The sequence below is a fragment of the Lithobates pipiens genome, unplaced genomic scaffold, assembly GCF_037356315.1.
Source record: "Lithobates pipiens isolate NorthernLeopardFrog02 unplaced genomic scaffold, aLitPip1_a1.2 Scaffold_28, whole genome shotgun sequence".
NCBI classification, from domain to species: domain Eukaryota; kingdom Metazoa; phylum Chordata; class Amphibia; order Anura; family Ranidae; genus Lithobates; species Lithobates pipiens.
Genome location: NW_027507789.1, coordinates 228,988,726 through 229,015,827, shown reverse-complemented (window position 1 = coordinate 229,015,827; position 27,102 = coordinate 228,988,726). Strand labels below are relative to the sequence as shown.

At 47.8% G+C, this 27,102-nt stretch overlaps 1 protein-coding gene across 1 annotated transcript in view; it reads right to left on the bottom strand.

Moving 5' to 3' along the window:
* Positions 1–13,310: 13,310 nt before the first annotated feature.
* Positions 13,311–27,102, bottom strand: part of AXIN2 (axin 2) — a 32,320-nt gene continuing 18,528 nt past the window's right edge. Inside the window, 3 exon segments of the mRNA XM_077460664.1 lie at positions 13,311–15,892; positions 21,438–21,599; positions 26,735–26,809. Of these exon segments, the coding sequence (XP_077316790.1) occupies positions 15,766–15,892; positions 21,438–21,599; positions 26,735–26,809 (364 nt within the window). The 3' untranslated portion in view covers positions 13,311–15,765.

The window sequence follows — 27,102 nt, the reverse complement described above, 5'->3', positions numbered from 1 at the left end:
ATCCCCTCTCCACAGCTACCATCTCCATCCCCCACCTCACCCACCAGCTCAGCCAGCCCAATACCTCCCTCAGAGGTGGGAGATGACATGGGGGACAAGGATTAGTGGGCCCTTATTCTCTCCCTCCCCACTAAAGCTGATTTGGAACTATTTGCCCACAGGGTTGAGAAGGCCTTCAGGCAGGACATTGAGGCGCTGCAGGCTGATAGCGCACACATTGGGGGCAGAGTGGAGGATTTGGAGTCACAATGGGAAGTCTTTACACCTGCCCTGCAAGCACTTCATGAACGTTGCAAGACACAGGACCAACGGATTAACTCTTTAATAGATCAGATGGATGACTTTGAGAATAGAAGTCACAGAGATAACATGGCAGAAACTACTGGCCCCAGGGATATAGGGGATATAGTTCCTTCCCTGTAAGGTCTTTTCAAACAGATTCTCAGTCATGAAGCACCTGCTCATATAGAAATAGACTGTGCTCATAGTGCCCTCCGCCCACCTTCAGATGACCCAGACAAGCCAAGGGATATCATCTGCAAGCTACACAAATATTCCCTGAAGGAACGCATAATGTTTCACATCAGAGGTGTCCCCCATTTGGACTTTGACAGCGCAAAGTTGTCCTTTTTCTCAGATCTTTCCAGACACACCTTAATGCAACGCCGTGCCCTCAAGCCACTACTCGAGGCCCTTTAGGATGCAAAGCTGGTCTACAGATGGGGTTTTCCTTTTAATTTGTCAGTGACCAAAGATGGCCTCCAAGTCACCTTGTGCAATAAAGATGAGCTGCCGCAGTTCCTGCAACACTTTGGCTTACCCGCCATTGATGTTCCAGACTGGAGGTCCTCACCGGAGATCCCACTCCCTGCACGCCCACAGCCTTGGTGCCTTGCAGGCCGCAGGGGACGGAACAGGCGCAGGTCTAGAGATGACCCCCCCGGGTCGTATTGCACTCTCAACATTCTCCTCCTCCCAGAGGAGGTCCTGAAGGGCTCATGTGAACTGAATGTCTAACTTGATATTGTTTCCTTTTATAGGGACCCCCTACCCCAGGGTTCCATTTCGATTTTTACTACTGCTGTGGTAATCTGGGTTTGCACATCTTTGATGCTGCTGTGATCTTAATGCTGAACGGGGGTTTTTTCTCTCTGATAGACTCGCACCTGATGCTGGGCCACTTCTCCCCGATAGGTCAACTCCTAGGAGTTATGTCCCACATTTGGGACCCCACGCTACTCGCTGATGGCCAAGTGGAGATACCCGTCTAGTAGTGGTTGAATATTTTGGGATGCCCTTACGGCAAAGTTCCCCTTGAATGTATTGTATGTCTTGACGGTTCTTTGTTTTCTATGTTCTCCGCTCTTCATGGATCAATCACTTGCACTGACTCGGAGACAGACTGTCGCACCGATTCGGTCCCCCGCCTTCCCAGCCACCTGTATGATCAATGGTTTCTCAGCAACTCTCCTCGATCTAAGTCGAGCGGAGTTGCTATAGCCATGCATAAACAATGCCCCTTTGTCCTGGTGGACCAATTAACTGACTCCAATGGCAGATATGTTTTAATTAAAGGCACCATCCTAGGTCGTAAATTCACTTTTGCAACCGTGTACGCACTGAACACTCAACGGCTCACCTTCCTAGACTTCCTTTTTAGACTCCCTCTCCAATTTTAGAGGGGGCCAACTGATCTTGGGAGGGAGATTTCAATGTCAGCCCAGACCCCCGGATAGACACATCTATGGGGCGTTCCACCCACTCTTTTGCTTTCCTCAAACACTTCAGAGAATCCCTGCACTCCCACCATCTTGTCGATTGCTGGAGGGTACTCCACCCCACCGACAAAGATTTCAGCTACTACTCGGCCACTCATACCGTATACACCCGCATAGATCTGTTACTGATGGATCAGTTCTCTCTGGAGGCCCTATCTGGTGCGTCGATCGGTTCTGTCACCCTCTCAGATCATGCCCCGGTAACCCTCTATATATACCCGTTGTCCTCTGATACCAGGTCCTGGACCTGGAGACTGAATGAGAACATTTTGGATGATGTAGTGGCGTCAAAACGCATATCGGAATCTATTTCCCTGTACTTTGCCATAGGGCTGGCGTCCATATGGGAAGAGCATAAGGCGTTGATCAGGGGGGGAGTTAATATCCCAGGGCGCAAGGTTGAAAAAAGCACATGTGGGGGATCTCCAAACCCTCCTAAAAAAGATCCAATCTCAAAATATACTCAAACACAAACGTTGTCTGTCTCTGGAGCTGGCAGCAGAACTCCAATCCCTTTGTTTGGAGCCTGCCAACATCGTCGATGCCCGGATACAGGCCCGCCTATGCCACATATCTCACAAATTTTGGGAATAAATGCAGGCAACTGCTAGCCAGGGCCCTAAAGAGACAACAGGCCTCGGGCCACTTACATAAACTCCAAACCGCAATGGGTTCCCCAGTAGTTCAATCTTCTAAGATTGCAGCTGCCTTTAGGGACTACTATGACCACCATTACCAGCTCTACCATCTCCCTGCTACAATACCAGGCTTGACGGCAGATCAGAAACAGGGCCATATTCTGGAATATCTGGCAGAAGCCCAAGCCCCCCAACTTACTACCCAAACTAGCAAACACCTTGAGATGCCCATTACCCAGATGGCGCAAGAAACAGTGGTAAAAGAACTCCCAAAAAGGAAAAGTCTGGGTCCTGACAGATATATGAATGCCTACTACAGTACTTTCCTCCCCTCACTGTCGAGCCCAATGTGTGCCTACTTTAACACTTTAGCTTTCGGGTACCGCTATACCTAAAGAGGGTTTTCTGGCCCATATAACAGTGCTCCCCAAAGAGGGGAAAGACCACACTGTCCCTAGCAGCTACAGACGATATATCACTTCTTAACACCAACATAATAATATTAGTGAACCGTCTTAAACCCATAATGCCATCTGTCATATACCCAGACCAAACGGGGTTTATTACCGGAAGAGAAGCCAGGGACAATTCTAATGGGGCGATTCAGTTGATCCACTGGGCACAAACACAGACCAACCATCCACCCTGTCTCCTGCTTTCCACCGACGTTGAAAATGCGTTCAACAGGGTGGACTGGGTATATCTTCTCAACAGGGCGGACTGGGTATATCTTCTCAACAGGGCGGACTGGGTATATCTTCTCAACAGGGCGGACTGGGTATATCTTCTCAACAGGGCGGACTGGGTATATCTTCTCAACAGGGCGGACTGGGTATATCTTCTCAACAGGGCGGACTGGGTATATCTTCTCAACAGGGCAGACTGGGTATATCTTCTCAACAGGGTGGACTGGGTATACCTTTGAGCTGCATTGACCAGGCTGGGACTTGGCTCTAACATGCTCTCCTGGATAACCTCACTCTATAGCCACCCTGAAGCCAGAGTTAAAGTGAACGGAGTCCTTTCGGAGAATGGAACTAAACATGTCTGCCCAGTGTCCCCCCCCCCCCACCCCATTTTCTTCCTCACCCTGGAACCATTGCTCAATAGGATGCACTTGAATCAAACTATCGAGGGCTTCAGCATTGGGCCAAGGGAACATAAACTATCCGCTTATGCTGACGATGTCTTGTTTTATGTGGCTGACCCCCTGATCTCTCTCCCCAATATCATGGATGAACTACAGAATTTCAGCTTGCTCTCCAATAAGTATAATAAGTCTGAAATTCTATCCTTAAACAACTCTTCAAGCTTACAACCACGGCTGCAATCCTCTTTCTCCTTCACTCGGTGCCTGAAATATCTAGGCGTTTATCTTACCCCCCAGCTTTATAATAGTAATTACGCCCCGCTACTCTCCACTAGGGATTAGCCTGGTGTTCGATTCAAACCCAGGTTCCAATGGAACATCGGCCGTTCGTCGAAAACAGAACTTTGTGGGCCGTTCGCATCAAATTCGTGTGATATGAACGGCCCACAATGCACTGCGCCAGTCGCAGTGCATTGCTGGCTGATGATTGGCCATGCATGCACTGTGACCCCGCATGCTTGGCCAATCACAGCGCCGGCAGCGAGGCGAGCCATAATTGGCCACAGGTTGGATGCCTGTGGCCAATTATAGCTCAGGGGGTTTAGTGCACGCCCCACACTATACAAGGCTGCCAGCGCAGCGGCCTTGTGTAGTGTTGCGGCGTCCATAGAGAGAAGGATAGGCAGGGACAGTGTCAGCTGTGCTTTACTTCTTTAGATAGCTCTGTTACAGTGAGTGTTCAGGGAGAGAGCAGGATAGGCAGGGACAGTGTCAGCTTTGCTTCCTAACCTAGCGCTGTTACAGTGGGTGTAGTGTGCCTCCTGCACAGCATACACCTCAATCTACCCCCCCCCCCCCCATTGCTGGTGTTGTGTAGTTCATTTGTGCAACACAGGCATCTGCCTAATATTAACATAACATATTTTGGGTGCGGGGTTCCCTTTAATATCCATACAAGACCGAAAGGGGCTGGTAGTGGGCTGGGGTAGGGGGGTGATGGGGTAGCCATGCCATTTTTCTCAAAGATTTTCCTCCATATTGCCAGGACAAGACATTACTTAATAATTACTTAATTAATGCTTTAATAGCCGCAAGCAGTTTTAAATGGCTTTTTTTCCTTTACAAATGTCATTTTGTGCAGGGACTGTTCTAAACACGGGAAACACGTGGCACTTCACGGGCATACTATAGACACCCCCCAGGTACGATATTTAAAGTAATATTTCACTTTTTTTTTCACTTTATGCATCATTAAAATGACTGCTCCAGAAAAAACGTCAGTTTTTAAAACTTCTTTTTGCATTGACCCATGTCCCCTGGGGCAGGTTCCCGGGTCCCCAAACCCTTTTTAGGACAATAACATGCATATTGGCCGTTATAATTAGCACTTTAGATTTTGAACGTTCGCGTCCCTTGTAATTAATAGGGTTGTAACGTTCGTGCGAACTTTAGGTCCGTTCGCAGGTTCTGGTACGAACCGAACCGGGGGGGGGGGGGGTGTTTGGCTCATCCCTACTCTCCACTATAAAATCAGACTTACACAGGTGGGACAGAGAGACCTTCTCGTGGATGGGCCCGGTCAGTGTGTTAAAGATGAATATGTTGCCTCGCATTCTGTTTTACCTATAAATGGTGCCTATTTACCCAGGTCTTTCTTTTCAATCCTTAACAGTACGTTTCTAAAATCTGGCAGTGGGGAAGACCTCAGTTGGTTCTTTGCACCTTACAGAGACCTAAGAGGCTGGGAGGCCTGGACGTCCCAGATATACGTATATATTATGAGGCAATCGCCCTGCAGTGGATATTGGGGTGTCCACCAAGGTGTGGTTATCATTAGAAAAAAATTCTGTCTGGCTGCAACTTATCCCGTGGGTACCCCAGGCACATAGAGGTCTATCGCCATTTGTTTCTCCAGTGACTGCTCACGCTTTGAAGCTATGGGATACCCTGAACAGGTCAGGACAGCTCACCCAGGGCCGTTTTTAAGGCAGGGCAAAAGGGGCAGCTGCCCTGGGCCCTGTCATTGTTGTGGGGCCCAAAATGGCTGCCTTATACTTGCCAACTATGCTGGTTTAAATTCCCTTGTCTCTTGAGGTTTTAGTCCCGTGCTGTGTCACAATATCTCAGTGTGAAGTGCTGCAATTAATGCTGCCCAGCTCTGCCCTATTGTTGTGTAAAGAGGACTCACCTGCAGACCCTGCATTTACATGTAAATTACCAACATTCATATGTAAATAGGGGATGTCATGCCCCCCTGAAGTCATATCCACAGAAATCTCTAGCAACCAATCAACAAGCAGAAATCCTGTGCTGTAACCTCTAGAAACTAATCAGTGAGCTGTAACGTGTGCTGCAACCTCCAGCAACCAGTCAGTGAGCGGTAATGATACACTGTAACCTCTGGCAACCAATCGCAATAGCTGCCTCTGATTCAGTAAACAGATTTTAAGTCTAGCTGCTAGCTGGGGCCCCAAGAAAAGTTTTGCCCAGGGTCCAATCAATATTAAAGACGGCCCTGAGCTCACCCCTTGGTTCTCCCCACTGGCCTCTCTAGGTGGTTGCCCCTGCTTTGTCCCAGTGGAACCCCGGTCTTTCTTCCTTACTTGGATGGCAGACGGCGAGGTGAGGTGTGGTAGGTTCTTCCAAGACTAGCGACTAATCCCATTGGGGGAACTTAGAGCTCAATATGGCAGATTCCCCTTAGATGATTGGAGACATGGACAGCTTCAACATTTTGTGCGAGGTTTACCTCAAGCCATACACTCCCCCACCTCCTCCACCCCTTTGGAGAAGCTGTGCATGTCTGCCAATCCAATCCCACACTCTATATCTGTCCTGTATGAGATCCTACCCTGTTTCCCCTAAAATAAGACCTAGCGTGATTGTCGACGATGGCTGCAATATAAGCCCTACCCCGGAAATAAGCCCTAGTTAAAGTCCTTCTATGTCTTATTCTTAGGGTAGGGCTTATTTTTGGGGAAAGAGGATGGGGTTTATTTGGGGGGTAGGGCTTATATTGCAGCCATCACCGACACTCATGCTAGGTCTTATTTTAGGGGAAACAGGGTACTAGGGCAAGGACCCAAGGGGAAATCAATATACATTGGAGAATGGGAAAGAGACCTGCAACATGAGTTTACGGAGCTGCAACTTGACCATCTATACCGCCTTACTCACTCCAGTTTTGTTGATACGAAAATGCAGGCGAATTAGTTCAAAGTAATGACTAGACGGTATAGGGTCCCTACCAAACTCGCTAAAATATACCCAACCTTCTCAGATGCTTGTTGGAGGGACTGCGGACATAGGGGTTCATTTCTGCACATTTGGTGGAGTTGCCCTAAGATACAACCTTACTGGCAGGACATTAGAACCCAAATAAACCTCATATTGAACATAGACCTCCCTGACTGTCCAATGGGCTTCCTCCCGCATGTCCCCACCATCCCTTCTCAGCCTTTATCGAAAGTCGGTACGGCCTCATCTCCCGGAGATTGATCCCCATCCTCATCTCCCGGAGATTGATCCCCATCTACTGGAAAAGCAGACAAGTTCCAAGCCGCGAGGAACGGATCCGTCTTGTGAACAATATTGGGGCTGCAGAGGAATGGGTGGTGACATGTAAGGACAGACATGATAAATGGTATGATATTTGGGCGACTTGGATTCATTATGTAGATGAACCCCCGTACAAACGCACAACCAACGGACACCGTCGCGGTATGAGGAGCGTAAATGTCAGAAATGCTATAGACTTGACCATACGAGAGATTTGATACACGACTCCTAGCATCATTTATTAGAGTGCATTCTTTCTTTTCCTTTATTTGTTTGCCATTTGGCTTAATTTTTTTTTCTGCCCAAATCAGTGGCGTCTGTTCATTAATGTCGATAAAGTTTGGTAGCAGGGCTAGAGACAATGAATAGTGATCTGGCTCATATGTTCTCATGACCCTGAAGTAGACGCCCCCATCTCTAATAGCCGCTATTGTTGGATGGCCAACCGGGCCTTATAGTTACATAGGAGGTGAGGCTGAAAAAAGACAAGTCCATCAAGTTCAACCTCTGTGTGTGATTATATGTCAGTGTTACATTGTATATCATGTATGTTGTGTGATTATATGTCAGTGTTACATTGTATATCATGTATGTTGTGTGATTATATGTCAGTGTTACATTGTATATTATGTATGTTGTGTGATATGTCAGTATTACATTGTATATCATGTATGTTGTGTGATATGTCAGTATTACATTGTATATCATGTATGTTGTGTGATTATATGTCAGTGTTACATTGTATATCATGTATGTTGTGTGATTATATGTCAGTATTACATTGTATATCATGTATGTTGTGTGATTATATGTCAGTGTTACATTGTATATCATGTATGTTGTGTGATTATATGTCAGTATTACATTGTATATCATGTATGTTGTGTGATTATATGTCAGTGTTACATTGTATATCCTGTATGTTGTGTGATTATATGTCAGTGTTACATTGTATATCATGTATGTTGTGTGATTATATGTCAGTATTACATTGTATATCATGTATGTTGTGTGATTATATGTCAGTGTTACATTGTATATCATGTATGTTGTGTGATTATATGTCAGTATTACATTGTATATCATGTACGTTGAGGTCGTTCAGGTGATTATCTAATAGTTTCTTGAAACTATCGATGCCCCCCGCTGAGACCACCGCCTGTGGAAGGGAATTCCACATCCTTGCCGCTCTTACAGTAAAGAACCCTCTACATAGTTTAAGGTTAAACCTCTTTTCTTCTAATTTTAATGAGTGGCCACGAGTCTTGTTAAACTCCCTTCTGTGAAAACGTTTTCTCCCTATTGTGGGGTCACCAGTCCGGTATTTATATATATTGTGGGCTCACCAGTACAGTATTTAGATATTGTGGGGTCACCAGTCCGGTATGTATATATTGTGGGGTCACCAGTCCGGTATGTATATATTGTGGGGTCACCAGTCCGGTATGTATATATTGTGGGGTCAGCAGTCCGGTATTTATATATTGTGGGCTCACCAGTCCGGTATTTATATATTGTGGGGTCACCAGTCCGGTATGTATATATTGTGGGGTCACCAGTCCGGTATTTATATATTATGGGGTCACCAGTCCCGTATTTATATATTGTGGGGTCACCAGTCCGGTATTTATATATTGTGGGCTCACCAGTCCGGTATTTGTATATTGTGGGGTCACCAGTCCGGTATTTGTATATTGTGGGGTCACCAGTCCGGTATTTATATATTGTGGGGGTCACCAGTCCGGTATTTATATATTGTGGGGTCACCAGTCCGGTATTTATATATTATGGGCTCACCAGTCCGGTATTTATATATTGTGGGGTCACCAGTCCGGTATGTATATATTGTGGGGTCACCAGTCCGGTATTTATATATTATGGGGTCACCAGTCCCGTATTTATATATTGTGGGGTCACCAGTCCGGTATTTATATATTGTGGGCTCACCAGTCCGGTATTTGTATATTGTGGGCTCACCAGTCCGGTATTTATATATTGTGGGGTCACCAGTCCGGTATTTATATATTGTGGGGTCACCAGTCCGGTATTTATATAATGAAATCATATCCCCTTTCATCGTCTCTTCTCCAGAGAGAATAAGTTCAGAGCTCACAACCTTTCCTCATAACTAATATCCTCCAGACCCTTTATTAGCTTTGTTGCCCTTCTTTGTAGTCGCCCCATTTCCAGTACATCCTTCCTGAGGACTGGTGCCCAGAACTGGACAGTATACTCCAGGTGCGGCCGGACCAGAGTCTTGTAGAGGGGAGAATTATCCTTTTATCTCTGGAGTTGATCCCTTTTTAATGCCAATATTCTGTTTGCTTTGTTAGCAGCAGCTTGGCATTGCTGAGCCCATCATCTACTAGGACCCCCAGATCCTTCTCCACCCTAGACCCCCCCAGAGGTTCTCCCCCCCCCAGGTCCTCCTCCATCCTACATCCCCCCAGAGGTTCCCCTCCCCCCAGGTCCTCCTCCATCCTACATCCCCCCAGAGGTTCCCCTCCCCCCAGGTCCTTCTCCACCCTACATCCCCCCAGAGGTTCCCCTCCCCCCAGGTCCTTCTCCACCCTACATCCCCCCAGAGGTTCCGCTCCCCCCAGGTCCTTCTCCATCCTACATCCCCCCCCCCCCCAGAGGTTCTCCTCCCCCAGTCTATAGATTGCATTCAGATTTTTGCCACCCAAATACATTATTTTACATTTTTCTACATTTATATTATGTACTCTGTTCAAATCCCCGTATGGGCTGCTTTGTCTGTGCGTCTCGGGAATGTGTGAAAACGCATGTGCTGGTAAGGCGAGTTGGGGTGTCATTAGCAATGAATGGCTCCGCTGTGTGATGTGCCTTGTCTGTGTGTTGCAGGAAGGTACGTGATTTTGAGCGCACAAATGTGAGCGGAGCGTTACAGCGTGGCCTCATTCACAGAACGATCGTTCTCCCTCTAATACAATGTTACAATTTATTTCCTTTCTGATCTCCGGGCAGAACTGATACTTTGTATTCCTTCCCATAACTGGCCGACGCAGAGCCCCCCTCCTTGTTACTTATTACATTGTATTCCCCACTTTATTGGCACCCTCATTGTTACTTTGTACTTTCCTAAAATAATGACTAAATCTACTAATGAGATAAATTACCAATTTTTTTTATTTCCTGAATTGACTTTTATGATTGATCAGATTTTTTGCAGTATTTTCCTCATGTATTCACTCGGTTAACAGTAATAACAAATGAAATCATTGCTTTGAACTGACTTCTGTGTTACCTTTTTTTTTTTAAATCAGATTCTAACCTGGAATTGACCCCATTGAATAAAAAAAATAAATGAAATGGGGGCACAGAACCACAGACACCAGGATGGGAGAACCCCCCGCAGTAAGGGGCCCCCGATGCTGGTAACTCCATGGAGTAAGAGGTTGCATTATTCATCGTATTCCTCTCTAGTGCTCTGGGCTGGGGACGGTCCCTCCGCATTACAACATACAATGTGGGACTGTTAGTCCTGCGTTGTATGTGGGTAAGTCAGTGTGTGATGGCAGGCCAGAGGACCTTGGAGAGGAGGACACACAGATGGAGGAGGCCTAGTGGAGCGGGGATAATGGTAAGTACCTCATTCCTCATCCAGCGAGACTAGGAACCTGTTCACACCGCATCCACTGAGCTGTTTTTCTGCTATGGTGTGAACAGGGCTTATAGGAAACCATACACATGCAGCTCAGGGAAGGCGGTGTGAAGCACACAACATGGGTTAGTCCACATCTGATTTGGAAATACCCCACAAAGATCTCATAGGCTGAGGACCAACCTATGTAACTGAGGAGGGGGTTCATAGGTTGAGGTAGAGTTAAATCATTTGGGATTGTATATCACAGCTTGGGGGGTGACATTTTCTGGATAGTTTCTGGAAAAATCTATATCGTGTGTGTGTGGGGGGGTACCCCCAGTGAAGTTGGGTGCCACCCATATGTGTTAAATGTGGAGGTAACTGCATGTGTGCTGAGTGTGGTGGTACCCCAGTGGTGTGGAGTGTGGGGGTACCCCCAGTCATGTGAAGTGTGGTGGTACTCTATTGGTGTGGAGTTGGGTGGTACCGACATGTATGCTGAGTGTGGGGGTATTCCAGTAGTGTGGAGTTGGGTGGTACCCCCCATGTGTGTTGTGGGTGGTACCCGCATGTGTGCTGAGTGTGGGGGTATCCCCAGTGGTGTGTAGTTGGGTGGAACCCACATGTGTGCTAAGTGTGGTGGTACTCCTGTGGTGTGGAGTTGGGTGGTACTGGCATGTGTGCTGAGTGTGGGGGTATCCCCAGTAGATTGGACTTGGGTGGTATCCCCCATGTGTGTTGAGTGTGGGGGTATCCCCAGTAGATTGGACTTGGGTGGTATCCCCCATGTGTGCTGAGTGTGGGGGTATCCCCAGTAGATTGGACTTGGGTGGTATCCCCCATGCGTGCTGAGTGTGGTGGTACCCCAGTAGATTGGACTTGGGTGGTATCCCCCATGTGTGCTGAGTGTGGGGGTATCCCCAGTAGATTGGACTTGGGTGGTATCCCCCATGTGTGTTGAGTGTGGGGGTATCCCCAGTAGATTGGACTTGGGTGGTATCCCCCATGTGTGCTGAGTGTGGGGGTATCCCCAGTAGATTGGACTTGGGTGGTATCCCCCATGCGTGCTGAGTGTGGTGGTACCCCAGTAGATTGGACTTGGGTGGTATCCCCCATGTGTGCTGAGTGTGGGGGTATCCCCAGTAGATTGGACTTGGGTGGTATCCCCCATGTGTGCTGAGTGTGGGGGTATCCCCAGTAGATTGGACTTGGGTGGTATCCCCCATGTGTGCTGAGTGTGGGGGTATCCCCAGTAGATTGGACTTTGGTGCTATCCCCCATGTGTGCTGAGTGTGGGGGTATCCCCAGTAGATTGGACTTTGGTGGTATCCCCCATGTGTGCCGAGTGTGGGGGTATCCCCAGTAGATTGGACTTTGGTGGTATCCCCCATGTGTGCCGAGTGTGGGGGTATCCCCAGTAGATTGGACTTTGGTGGTATCCCCCATGTGTGCCGAGTGTGGGGGTATCCCCAGTAGATTGGACTTTGGTGGTATCCCCCATGTGTGCCGAGTGTGGGGGTATCCCCAGTAGATTGGACTTTGGTGGTATCCCCCATGTGTGCCGAGTGTGGGGGTATCCCCAGTAGATTGGACTTTGGTGGTATCCCCCATGTGTGCCGAGTGTGGGGGTATCCCCAGTAGATTGGACTTTGGTGGTATCCCCCATGTGTGCCGAGTGTGGGGGTATCCCCAGTAGATTGGACTTTGGTGGTATCCCCCATGTGTGCCGAGTGTGGGGGTATCCCCAGTAGATTGGACTTTGGTGGTATCCCCCATGTGTGCCGAGTGTGGGGGTATCCCCAGTAGATTGGACTTTGGTGGTATCCCCCATGTGTGCCGAGTGTGGGGGTATCCCCAGTAGATTGGACTTTGGTGGTATCCCCCATGTGTGCCGAGTGTGGGGGTATCCCCAGTAGATTGGACTTTGGTGGTATCCCCCATGTGTGCCGAGTGTGGTGGTACCCCAGTAGATTGGACTTTGGTGGTATCCCCCATGTGTGCCGAGTGTGGTGGTACCCCAGTAGATTGGACTTGGGTGGTATCCCCCATGTGTGCTGAGTGTGGGGGTACCCTGGTGTGTTTATGTGACCGATCTGTAATTTCTATTGCCGGTGGGTTGTCAGGGGCTCATTTTATGATGGGGGGAAGAAGAAACTAAAACTGGAGCATCTGTACATGGCAACCAATCAGCTTCGCTCTTCTTTTGGTTAAGTTAAGGTTTGAAAACGAAAGCTAGAAGTGGATTGCTTGCCAAGCAAAGCTGGATTCTTCAATTGTAGTCGATTCCCCTCCTTGTTTTAAGGTCTGTGGCTCATTATAATTAGCAGAACTTCCTTTCTGTTTGTTAGTCCTCATCCCCATGCTTCCCTGGTCAGTCATTGGCCCCATCAGGAAGGCGGGCCAGAGCAATGATGGGAAGCATGTAGACCGGAATTGGCCATAGGAGGCTGCTGGAGACCAGCAATTCCAGGATAGAAGAAAGGTGAAAACAGGATTAAAAATCACACACAGAGCAAACTAAAGGTTTACCTCTACCCGAATAGGAAAAATGAGGAGCTAAGCCCCACCCACTGCGCACAGTACCTCCCCCCCCCTCTCCCCTGACCCCGCTGGTGATTGCAACACACAAGAGACGAGGATCGATTTGAAAAATAGAAAACTTTTAATAAATGCTACATCTCTTCATCAGAATAGTTCCGGTACCATTTACACCATACGCTGCACAGGATGCCGAGAGCTGGAATTACATATGAAAAGAGGCATATATTCTATTTATATATATATATATTTATATATATATATGATATACAATAACCCCTCGCAGAAGAAGGGGAGATTCTAACCCTGCCGATGAGGGGGTAATATCTATAAACGGTGATCGCTCACCACCAGGCACGGATACTGGACTGTACACGGGGCAATATCTACACACATATCATGCAGGCTGACTACCCCAGAAGGGGTCCTTGGGGGGGGGAGGTGTTTAATAATAACCGCCATGATGTGCGTACACCCAGAGGGGGAAGCCATGTTCCGGGAGACATGAAGGGTCTCAAATCTTGGTCCAGTCATTGGCTGAGGAACGTATCCCTCACGACTGCATGACAGATTCACCTTTGCAAGAAGCCTTTTTTGAGAGGAAGACGATGGCGGCCAATGCTGACCTCCTGAAAATTGCAGAGTCCATGACCTGGATGTCAGAACTTCAGTTGTTGGATATTGAAGCCATTGAAAAGAGGTCAGCAATGGCGGCCCTCTTCGAGTAGAGGTTTCTGCTGATGACATCATAGGGGACTGTGTCTAAAGGTCAAAGGTCATGTCACCATTGCTGGGGGCACCTCTATCTACAGCTTAGACAAAAAGGAACCAGAAAACGCTCTGACCATATAGAAAGACTCAACCATGTTAAGTCTGGTGTCACCCATCTGGGAGGGCTGGGATCTCATTGTGGCCATGACTGGTGAAAGGATTGGACATTTGAGCCAGGGTTGACAACTGTCAGTAAATTCACAGTTTGTAAAAATAACAGATTTCACAAACTGTCCATGAATTTACTGACAGTTGACAACCCTGGGAGCTTCCAGAGGTGCTGAGGCCAGGCAAGATGGTGAGGTGTCACCAATTGGGGATGGTGGAGATCTCAAGGTGGCCATGACTGGTGAAATAATTGGGCATTGGAGCTTCCAGAGGTGCTGAGGCCAGGCAAGATGGTGAGGTGTCACCAATTGGGGATGGTGGAGGTCTCAAGGTGGCCATGACTGGTGAAATAATTGGGCATTGGAGCTTCCAGGCATGCTGAGGTGTCACCCATACTATAGCTCTATCCTGAACCCAAATGATCCACCATTGCAGTCATATAGCACATGCACAGGTCCCTAGGACAACCAGCACCCCTGGTACACAATCCATGCTCAATGACATTTGGAGTCTGCAAAGGGAAAGTTTCTGAAAATCCCGGTGTGCCGTAACCCAACCGGAAAATAAATTAAAACACTGGAGTATTTGGTCAGGTGACACGATGGTGGGGGGGGGGGGAGGTGGGAATAGGAAAAGGGGAATAAATTAAAAGGGACGACAAAGGAAAACAGAAAAGGCACAGCGACACCGTGGCAAAGTGCCGCAAAAGAATTTGCCAACGTTTCACAAAGCAGCATGAAATTCCCGGCAGAACGGTGGTGCGTGATTGGGCCGTTCCACACTGTTCAGTCCTACCAAAGTCTCGTGCATTAAGTTCAATTGTTTAGCTTAGAGAGCGCCGGGAGGAATGACCTGCAGCACAGAGGGCCGGAAGGCAATGCTACTCCTGGACCGGTCACATTCAGGACGTCATAACAATAGAGCCACACCCAGCTAAGACCCTCCCTTTCCAGCTAAGCCCCTCCCTTCTTACAAACAGCCACTAGCCCCTCCTTACTTACATACCGCCACTGTATGGATAGGAGGTTGTGGAAGGATTCTGTGCCCCTTGAAATGAAGTTCTAAGGTGCTGAAGGTCAACCTTCCAATGACCCCTGCAGCGGCACGCCAAGGCTCATATCACACTGGCGGCAGAGAGCGCTCCTCTGCTCCTACAGTGTCACTTCCTCCAACAAGATGGCCAAAAGCAGCCTAATTGCCTGAGGGAGCGGCAACACAGGAAAAGGCAAGAGCTTCAATGCTCACCAGCGTGACATGCCTCCAAAATACCCCAAAAACCTTCATCAATGGAAGCACCAGGAGCAGCGATTGCCTCCCACCCGGCATCTGGGCAGATCATGGCGGAGCACCACAGTCTCTCCCGATCGATAAGCAGCAAAAGGTCACAGAAAGCTCCGCCAGGTCAATAAATATCAAACACGGCTCTGTGTGCCGCTCCGTCCGCCCGCCAGCGTTTTCCAGGAGCTCCTCCACAGTTTTACAGGCGGTGCGCATAGTGGTTCTCTCTTTCCATACAATAAATAAACCGAAAGTACATTTTATCTTCACAGATCCATCTCCCTTCCTCCGCCATCCTACTGGTCCACCATGGTAAAGTCTCTTCTCTTCACCAGATGCATCGGCCTCATACTCTGCTCCTCCCGCCGGGCCGCGGATCAGGCCATGTGACCAGGGATGTCAGTCGATGCGCTCCACCTTACCCAGCACTCTGCCCTCGTAGGTGGGGAGGAAGGCGTCATCATCGCGGATCTCCTCAAAGACAGCGCCGCATTCGAATTCCTGGCTGGCCTTCTTAAAGTAATACCTGCGGGGGAAGAGAAGAGAGGCATTGAGGGGGTGGGAACATTTCACAGCCCATAATATCCAAACATCAATCCTGGATCAATACTTGTATTAGAAAGGTCTATGGTGGTGGGGGGGGGGGATTATTATCCCAGGTGAGGTTATCCTGAAAACAGACACACCAGCTAAGAGGTACCCGGGGGGGGGGGCAGGGTTGCACCTTTCAATGGGTGGAACGCTCTGTAATATAGTGGCGCCTGAAGCCAAACGTCCTAGTAATGGCCCAAAACGTTCACCATTTTCCCTTTTCTGAATACTAACCAATGGCCACGTGCTGAGAGCTTCCAATTCCTGCAAAACCCAATAAAGATCTACAGAAGCTGCAAACACTAAGCCTGTTCAGGAATGGAATTCCCAGAGGAGGCGGGAACCCACAGCAACCAATCAAAAATAACCTGTTAAAGTGTCAGTCTATCCAAAGTTCAATTTCTTTGACGAGAGTTATCTGCTGGTGTCTAATATTTCCCAGAGACTCTAGGGGTGAGATCTCCCACCATGGTTCCATCATGACCCCTCCGACCTTGGCATGATATGGCTCCTCCTGTTACATTCTCCATAATAAAAATATAAAATCCCACAGGGATGGTGGGAACCCCTCATAATGGGCACAGTGGGTGTACAGACCCGGGAACTTAGCACAGGGGTGGTGGGAACCCCTCATAATGGGCACAGTGGGTGTACAGACCCGGGAACTCAGCACAGGGATGATGGGAACCCCTCATAATGGGCACAGCGAGTGTACAGACCCGGGAACTCAGTACAGGGATGGTGGGAACCCCTCATAATGGGCACAGCGGGTGTACAGACCCGGGAACTCAGCACAGGGGTGGTGGGAACCCCTCATAATGGGCACAGCGGGTGTACAGACCCGGGAACTCAGCACAGGGATGGTGGGAACCCCTCATAATGGGCACAGCGGGTGCACAGACCCGGGAACTCAGCACAGGGATGGTGGGAACCCCTCATAATGGGCACAGCGGGTGTACAGACCCGGGAACTCAGCACAGGGATGGTGGGAACCCCTCATAATGGGCACAGCGGGTGTACAGACCCGGGAACTCAGCACAGGGATGGTGGGAACCCCTCATAATATATCTTAGGAGTGGCCTTTCATTAAAGCATACACAAGGTCAAGCAAAAAAACAACCATTGTTTAGAGGGGAGAAGCAGAATACCCAGGGAATATATTCATCCTGGAGTGTCAGGAAAACTGCCTGTGTATTTGCAGACCCAACTTTAAAACATGAGGAAAGCCCCCCGGTATATGCAGTGCAGTGTAGTGAGGTATACAAAGATCGGTATACTGGAGAGATGAAGCATCCTCCCAACAAGCAAATGCCCCAATAAAAGGACAAATTCTAGAGTTCAAGACAAAACATAGGAGGACAAATTTGACAGATCAAAATTCAACATAAGACAAATTCTACAGGTCAAGACCCAACATAGGAAGACTGATTGTATAGGCCAAGACCCAAAACAAGATGACAAATTCTACAGGCCAAGATTCAACATAGGAGGAGAAATTCTACAGGTCAAGACTCCGCATGGGAGGACACATTCTACAGGTCAAGACTCCGCATGGGAGGACACATTCTACAGGTCAAGACTCCGCATGGGAGGACACATTCTACAGGTCAAGACTCCACATGGGAGGACACATTCTACAGGTCAAAACTCCACATGGGAGGACACATTCTACAGGTCAAGACTCCGCATGGGAGGACACATTCTACAGGTCAAGACTCCGCATGGGAGGACACATTCTACAGGTCAAGACTCCACATGGGAGGACACATTCTACAGATCAAGACTCCACATGGGAGGACACATTCTACAGATCAAGACTCCACATGGGAGGACACATTCTACAAGTCAAGACTCCGCATGGGAGGACACATTCTACAGGTCAAGACTCCGCATGGGAGGACACATTCTACAGGTCAAGACTCCACATGGGAGGACACATTCTACAGATCAAGACTCCACATGGGAGGACACATTCTACAGGTCAAGACTCCACATGGGAGGACGCATTCTACAGGTCAAGACTCCACATGGGAGGACGCATTCTACAGGTCAAGACTCCACATGGGAGGACACATTCTACAGATCAAGACTCCACATGAGAGGACACATTCTACAGATCAAGACTCCACATGGGAGGACACATTCTACAAGTCAAGACTCCACATGGGAGGACACATTCTACAGGTCAAGACTCCACATGGGAGGACGCATTCTACAGGTCAAGACTCCACATGGGAGGACACATTCTACAGGTCAAGACTCCACATGGGAGGACACATTCTACAGGTCAAGACTCCACATGGGAGGACGCATTCTACAGGTCAAGACTCCACATGGGAGGACGTATTCTACAGGTCAAGACTCCACATGGGAGGACACATTCTACAGGTCAAGACTCCACATGAGAGGACACATTCTACAGGTCAAGACTCCACATGGGAGGACGCATTCTACAGGTCAAGACTCCACATGGGAGGACACATTCTACGGGTCAAGACTCCACATGGGGGGACACATTCTACAGGTCAAGACTCCGCATGGGAGGACACATTCTACAGGTCAAGACTCCACATGAGAGGACACATTCTACAGGTCAAGACTCCACATGGGAGGACGCATTCTACAGGTCAAGACTCCACATGGGAGGACACATTCTACGGGTCAAGACTCCACATGGGGGGACACATTCTACCGGTCAAGACTCCACATGGGAGGACACATTCTACGGGTCAAGACTCCACATGGGAGGACACATTCTACAGGTCAAGACTCCGCATGGGAGGACACATTCTACAGGTCAAGACTCCACATGGGGGGACACATTCTACCGGTCAAGACTCCACATGGGAGGACACATTCTACGGGTCAAGACTCCACATGGGAGGACACATTCTACAGGTCAAGACTCACCATGGGAGGACACATTCTACAGGTCAAGACTCAAAAAAGGAAGAGAAATTCAACAGGTCAAGACTCCACATGGGAGGACACATTCTACAGGTCAAGACTCCACATGGGAGGACACATTCTACAGGTCAAGACTCACCATGGGAGGACACATTCTACAGGTCAAGACTCAAAAAAGGAAGAGAAATTCAACAGGTCAAGACTCCACATGGGAGGACACATTCTACAGGTCAAGACTCCGCATGGGAGGACACATTCTACAGGTCAAGACTCAGCATGGGAGGACAAATTCTACAGGGTGGGATTGTTTTCCTGCACCTTAAAGAAAAGGACACCCTTTTGAGGTCAGCGAGGTTCACATTTTGGACAGAGAAGGCAAATGATTCATGAGAGGCCTGAAATAAGCCATCTACTTCAAACTGGAGCAACCATCCCTGAAAAGAGGTGGAGGCCTCATCACTATCTGTCTTCAACATATGTTTTACCATCTCTGAACTGGACATTGGACAATTTACACCTTCAGCCATGTGACTGGAAGGATTAACATCTATGCAGACACCCTGAAGGATGGGATGATCTAAGTAGAACAGGAGGTTCCGCCAACTATTATCCTTCTTATCCTATTCTTGGACAAACATCATCTACCTTGACACATTCCATGGTGACTGGTTTAAGGAGTTTGTGCTACCTGTGTGGATATAAATAGAACCCCAGTTCCAAAATGTTAAAATCTGCATAAAAACAGAATGCAATGATTTGTAAATGTCAAACCCGGATTTTATTCACAATAGCAAATAGAAAAAAAATACCAAATATTTAAATGGGCCATTTTAAGAAAATAAATCAGGTCATTGTGAAATTGACGGCAGCAACACATCACAAAAAAGTTGGTACAAAAAGCTGGCAAAGTACAACTTAAATTCCAAAAAAGTTGGGGTGAGGCCATGTTTAGCACAGTGTAGCTTCCCCTCTTCTTTTCCCAACTGACGAGACCAGTTGCTGGAGTTTTGAGAGAGTAATGTTGTCCCATTCTTGCCCGATATAGGATTCTAAATGCTCAGCAGTCCTGGGTCTTCTTTGTCATATTTTCAATTAGTGAAAGGTCTGGACTGCAGGCAGCAAGTAAAGCCCCTGGACTCTTCTACTAGGAAGCCATGCTATTGTCATAGATTCTATTGTCCTGCTGAGATATACAAGGCTTTCCCTGAAAAAGACATTGTCTGGATGGGAACATATGCTGCTCTAGAACCTGGATATCTTTCAGCATTCATGGTGCCTTTCCAGATGTACAAGCTGCCCATTCCATGCACACTAACGCCCCACCCCCCATACAATCAGAGATTCTGGCTCTTGATTTGAGAGCTGATGAGCTAGAAGGCACCTCTCCTCTTTATTCTGGAAGGTGCAGCGCCCATAGTTGCCAAAAAGAAAGTCGAATTTCCATTCGTCTGACCACAGGACAGTTTTCCACTTTGCAACAGACCATTTTATAATGAGCTTTGGCCCAGAGAAGATGGTGGCATTTCTGGATTATGTTCAGATATGGATTCCTCTTTCCATGATAGAGCTTTACCTTGTATTTCTGGATGGCACGGTAAGCTGTGTCCTCAGACAGTGATGGTGGAAATACTCCTGAGCCCATGCAGCAATGTCCATCATAAAATCATGCCTGGTTTTAATGCAGTGCCATCTGAGGGCCTGAAGATCACCGTTATACAATATTGCATCTGGGCCTTGTCCCTTCCACACAGAGATTTCTCTAGATACTTTGAATCTTTTGATGATATTATGTACTGTAGATGATGAGAGGTTTAAAAGTCGGCTTTTCATAGATTGGTGAACCTCGTCTCATCTTTACTTTTGAGACACTCTGACTCTTTAAGATGCTCTTTTGATACCCAATATGTTACTGACCTGTTGCTAATGAACCTAATTAGTGGCAAAATGTTCTTTCAGCTCTTCCTTGTCAGGATCACTTACCTTGTCAGCTTTTTGGTGCCCATGTCCCAAATTTTTTGAGATGTGTTACTGCCATCAATTTCACAATTGCCTGATTTTATTTACTTCAAACGATCCATTTTCTCAGTTTAAACATTTGATAAGTTTTCTATTGCGAATAAAATCCGGGTTTATGAGATTTGCAGATCATTGCATTGCGTTTTTATGTAGCTTTTACACTAGAGAAGCTTTAAAACATCTTCAATATTGGAGACCAAGTCCAGCTGAATGTGACCAACTGCTACTAGAGATCTCATTGTTTATTATGACATCATTGGTCAGTGCTGGATAAATGAGTACAATAAAGAAATATGAAATGTCTGTGCTGCCCCCACATCAACTAGAACAAGAGGAATGCCTGCCGTAGGGCAAACACAGACAGTTTGTATTTGGGCTAATCGGTGATGGGTATGGTGGTGGAGTCTGGTGATGGTGGGTGGGGAGGTGGAGTCTGGTGATGGTGGGTGGGGAGGTGGAGTCTGGTGATGGTGGGTGGGGGGTGAGGTAGGGTTGGGTAAGTTGCACTCACACTGTCGGAGGGAAATCCTTACACGGGAATAGTGCTGGCTTCGTACCTATAATTTCCTTTTTTGCTGAGCTGCTCTTTGAAGTGACCCAGCGTCAGGCTGTGCGTTTTCAGCATCCGCCGGTACGGGATCTCCTCCCCACAGAAGAAATATGTCACCGTCAGCTCTCCGGGGGGAGGGGCAGCCGGCTGTCTCTTTGGTTCTTTTTGTCTGCAGATGAAAAAAAAAAACTGTTATTACTATTATTATAATACATTGTGTGTATACAGGTAATGGAAACGAAGGCATGTCCTGGTCATCAATACCATGGTGGACCAAAGGAGGCCGACAGTTGTGCTTCCCACTACATCGGCTTCACAACATTGATGGTGGCTTTACTGCAAGGGAAGGCTACACAACAACATACCTGTTAAATGTTATTACCCCCCATTACTTTTACACTCCTGTAGTTGTTTTCTACTAAATCATCAGCTAAATCCATGTTTTCTTCTTCTAGATGGGCACATGACTCAGGCTGGTTCCTGTGGCTCTGCTTCGCCAACAACGCTGTCCAATCCCATAGCGCAATGACATCACTCGCCGGCATCCACAGCTCCAGGACGTTGTCAGCGGGCAGAGAGTTTGCGGCCTCCACCCGAAACAATGCCAAAGGAAGGGAACAGCATTGGTGCTTTGCGGTCACTTGACCACAAAGAAAACAGAAGAAAACCATATTTACATGGCAATTTAGTAAAAAATGTCTGTGGGAGTATAAAAGCAACAGGTAAAGAACATTTACCAGGTGATATTTTTGTGCAGCCTTTCCTTCTACTTTAACTAAATGACTAAAAGTCTGCTGAACCCTGACCACACCTCTCCATGACCAATAACATGGGATTGCCCCCCCTCATGATCATTAATATTAGAATGCCCCCCCATGACCAATAACATGGGATTGCCCTCCCATGACCTTTAATATGGGATTGCCCCTTCCCCATGACCATTAATATGGGATTGCCCCTTCCCCATGACCATTAATATGGGATTGCCCCTTCCCCATGACCATTAATATGGGATTGCCCCTTCCCCATGACCATTAATATGGGATTGCCCCTTTCCCCATGACCATTAATATGGGATTGGCCCTTCCCCATGACCATTAATATGGGATTGGCCCTTCCCCATGACCATTAATATGGGATTGGCCCTTTCCCCATGACCATTAATATGGGATTGGCCCTTCCCCATGACCATTAATATGGGATTGGCCCTTCGCCATGACCATTAATATGGGATTGGCCCTTCGCCATGACCATTAATATGGGATTGGCCCTTCGCCATGACCATTAATATGGGATTGGCCCTTCGCCATGACCATTAATATGGGATTGCCCCTTCCCCATGACCATTAATATGGGATTGCCCCTTCCCCATGACCATTAATATGGGATTGCCCCTTCCCCATGACCATTAATATGGGATTGGCCCTTCGCTATGACCATTAATATGGGATCGGCCCCATTGTGGCTACAATATCTTCCACTCTTCTGAGAAAACTTTCCACAAGGTTTTGGAGGGTGTCTGTGGGAATTTGTGCCCATTTGTGAGGTCAGGTACTGTTGAATGAGAAGACCTGGTTCACACATCAGGCCTAACATTTGGCACCCAAAAAAAAAGGCCGGCTCGCAATCGGCACTCATATTCATCCCAAAGATGATCAGTAGGGTTGAGGTCAGGGCTCTGTACAGGACACTCCAGTTCCTCCACACCAAACTGCTCACGCAATGACTTTATGGAGCTGGCTCCACTCTTCTTGCAAGACTTCTTACAATTTGTGTCCATTTGTGAGGTCGGGGACTGAAGTTGGATAAGGAAACGAGACTCGCATACCAGGTCCCACATTGGGCACCAAAAAAAAAGGCCTGCTTACAACTGGCTTTCAATTCATCCCAAGGGTGATCAGTAGGGTTGAGGTCAGGGCTTGGTGTAGGCCTTCAAGTTCCTCCACCCCCAGCAGGTCAGACCATGTCTTTATGGAGCAGGCTTTGTACACGATGGTGGGGGGGACGGGATGGTGGGAGGGACGGGACGGGGACAGAAGAGCACAACTGGTTACAATGTCTTTGTATGATGGAGGATTACAAGGAACCTTCACTGGAGACACCTGAAGTCCATCATTGGTAAGGGGCTGGTCACAGATCCAGGAATGAAAAATTTAATTATTAGACAAAAAAAATAAAAAATTGTAAACTGGTCCAATAAATTCTAACAGCGGAGGATTAAAGCCAGGGGAAGATTCTGACATACGGACAGATGAAGTTCTGGCTCGGAGAAGATAAAAAAAAAAACCCAAAGCCTTCTATGTGGAGGCAGCTGGGGGTCCCAGGGTCAGCCAATTAAAAATGAAAGGTGTCTGATGGCCGGACTTCAAAGCTTGCGGCGTTGTGAAGATGAAGAGGGCAGCACGGAGCGGCGTTAATTATTCAGGCCACGATTAGCCCCGCTGTAGCTGCGATCCTAGTTATAACGATAGCAAGGCCCTGTAATTACACTCATCGAGGTGCTTAACTCTGTCTGCACCACACATCGCCCTGATTGGTTCCTCGCTGCACACACACACACACACACACACACACACACACACACACACACACACACCATACACACGCACACACACACACACACACACACACACACACGCACACACACGCACACACACACACTTCAGTAGCACCTCCCAGACCAGGAAATAGCAGGTTTTCCCAATTTCCAGGTAGAAGCACAGCAGAGGTGTAAGAATACACCGCATAGACAAATGATGGCGATGAGGTGTCTCCAGGGAAGGGTCCTATAGCATACAAACATATTTTAGTAAATTGGCTCTTCCAACCTTGTCACTCCAACCCTACTGAACCCCTTTGGGATGATTTGGAATGCCAATTGTTAGCCAGGTCTTTTTTTTTTTTTTTGGTAGGGATGCACCGATATGTATCAGGTGCCGAAAATGTTCGGCTAAAAACAGGGCTAATGGCATTTTGCCGATAAAAAAAAAAAGGTGCCGATAATGGGCACCGAAAACATGCCAATAATGGCTGCAAATAAATAAATATTTAAATGTATGCTATTAATTAAAAAGTCGACTACAATTAAATATAAAAAAATATACATTTTTTTTCAAAACTGTCCATTTCGGTTTCAGTTTTCAGCCAAGTGCATCTGAATTTCCGTTTTCAGTCCAGATTTTTCATTTTGGTGCTCCACTATATTTATATATAGTGGTGCCCAACGTGGGGCCTCCTGTGTGAGTCTTCTCATCCTATATCAGTACCGGACCTCACAAATGGGCACAAATTTCTAAAGACATCCTCCAAAATCTTGTGGAAAGTCTTCCCAGAATAATGGAGAATGTAAAAGCCACAAAAGGGGCCAACGCTATAATAATGGTCATAGGTGGAGGGGTAGCTCCTTATTATTGGTCATGGAGGTAAGGGGCAATTCCTTATTAATTGCCATGGGAGGTGGCGCTGCTCCATATTAATGGTCATGGGAGGAGGGCGTAGCTCCATATTAGCGGTTGTGGGAGGAGAGGCAGCTCCATATTTTATGGCCATAGGAGGAGGGCAGATCCATACTAATGATCACGGTGGTAGGGGGTCATCTGGGGGTGCTGTATTTCATATAATAGGGGGCCCCATGTGTCGTGAGCAGGAACAGTGTACTCACAATGGGGGAGCCTCTGTCATGTGGATTAGGGGGACTGCACTCATATTGAGAGACCCCTGTGTGTCCTGAGGATGGAGGGCACTGTACTTATAATGGGGAACCCCTGTGTGACCTCGGGATGGGGACCTCAGTACATATTATAATGTGGGCCCCCTGTATGACCTGAGGATGAAGGCTTTGTACACCTCGTAATGATGGGCACACTTTGTGACCTGAGAATTAGGAATCCCCTTTCTGCTCTGAGGGGGGCTCTGTGTGCCTTATAATGAGGGTTCTAATCTGTGACCTGAGGATGAGTATAGACTCTGTACTCCGTAATGGGGAACCCCCTGTGTGTCCCAAGGATGGGGGCGCTATGCATCTTATAATGAAAACCCCACCGGGTTTCGGGAGGATGGGAGGCACTGTATGTCTTATAACGAGGGACCCTATGCATGGCTTGAAGATGGGGACACTGTACATCTTATCATCGAAATTTCCTGTGTGACCCAAGTGTGACTCTCTCTCTCTCGCCCCTCTATTTTTCTCGCTAACCCACCTCTCTCTTCCTCACCCCCTTCTCCCTCTTTCATTCCCCTTTCTCCTCCCACCTCTTCCCCCTCCCCCTCCATCTCTCTCCTACTTTCTGATCTCCCCCATCTCTCCACCCTAGCCTGTCCACATAACACCCTAGCCTGTCCACATACCACCCTAGCCTGTCCACATAACACCCTAGCCTGTCCACATACCACCCTAGCCTGTCCACATACCACCCTAGCCTTTCCACATACCACCCTAGCCTGTCCACATACCACCCTAGCCTTTCCACATACCACCCTAGCCTTTCCACATACCACCCTAGCCTGTCCACATACCACCCTAGCCTTTCCACATACCACCCTAGCCTGTCCACATACCACCCTAGCCTGTCCATATACTACCCTAGCCTGTCCATATACTACCCTAGCCTGTCCATATACTACCCTAGCCTGTCCATATATTACCCTAGCCTGTCCACATACCACCCTAGCCTGTCCATATACTACCCTAGCCTGTCCATATACTACCCTAGGCTGTCCACATACCACCCTAGCCTGTCCACATACCACCCTAGCCTGTCCACATACCACCCTAGCCTGTCCACATACCACCCTAGCCTGTCCACATACCACCCTAGCCTGTCCACATACCACCCTAGCCTGTCCACATACCACCCTAGCCTGTCCATATACTACCCTAGCCTGTCCATATATTACCCTAGCCTGTCCATATACCTGTGAGCTGGTGCCGCCACTATTTGTCCAGAGGCACAGGTGTGGGTGGAGAAGCGCCGCAAAAACCTCCACCCCCCGCCATCTTTACCGTATACATGGGTAGGACAAAGGGGGTCAGGGGTGGAGCCATGGAGGGGGCCGCAAAATGAGGTTTTGCCTAGGGTGTCAAAAATCCTTGCACCAGCCCTGGTGACACAAAGGTGGTTTTGTAGAAGACACGATTAGGGCACACACCTATCAAATAACGCACCACTGAACTACAAATCCCAGCAAGGGAAGAAACCAGACCCCGCGACTCATCTGAAAAGTGATTGACCGCTTGGCCACAGATAACCCCCCCCCCCCCCACCTTTGTACATGGCAGTCATGACTGTATGATGATTTACTCACTCTTCATGCTGGGGGGTGGAAGTTCCCGGCTGGCAGGGAACTGAGTGACTCCGCTGGTGACTGCTGGATGGGCACCTGGAAGACACGTACAGGACGGAATTAATTTGGTTAAAAAAAAGATGCAACAAAAAATGTTTAAAAAAATCCTGAACAGAAAGTATAAACCCTCTCTAGATGTGCCCCCCACACTTTTCACATATTTATTTGTATCATTTATCATTTTCCTTCCACTTCACAATTATGTGACACTTTGTGTTGGTCCATCACATAAAATCCCAATAAAATACATTTACGTTTTTGGTTGTAACATGACAACATGTGGGAAATCTCAAGGGGTATGAATACTTTTTCAAGGCGCTGTAGTTACA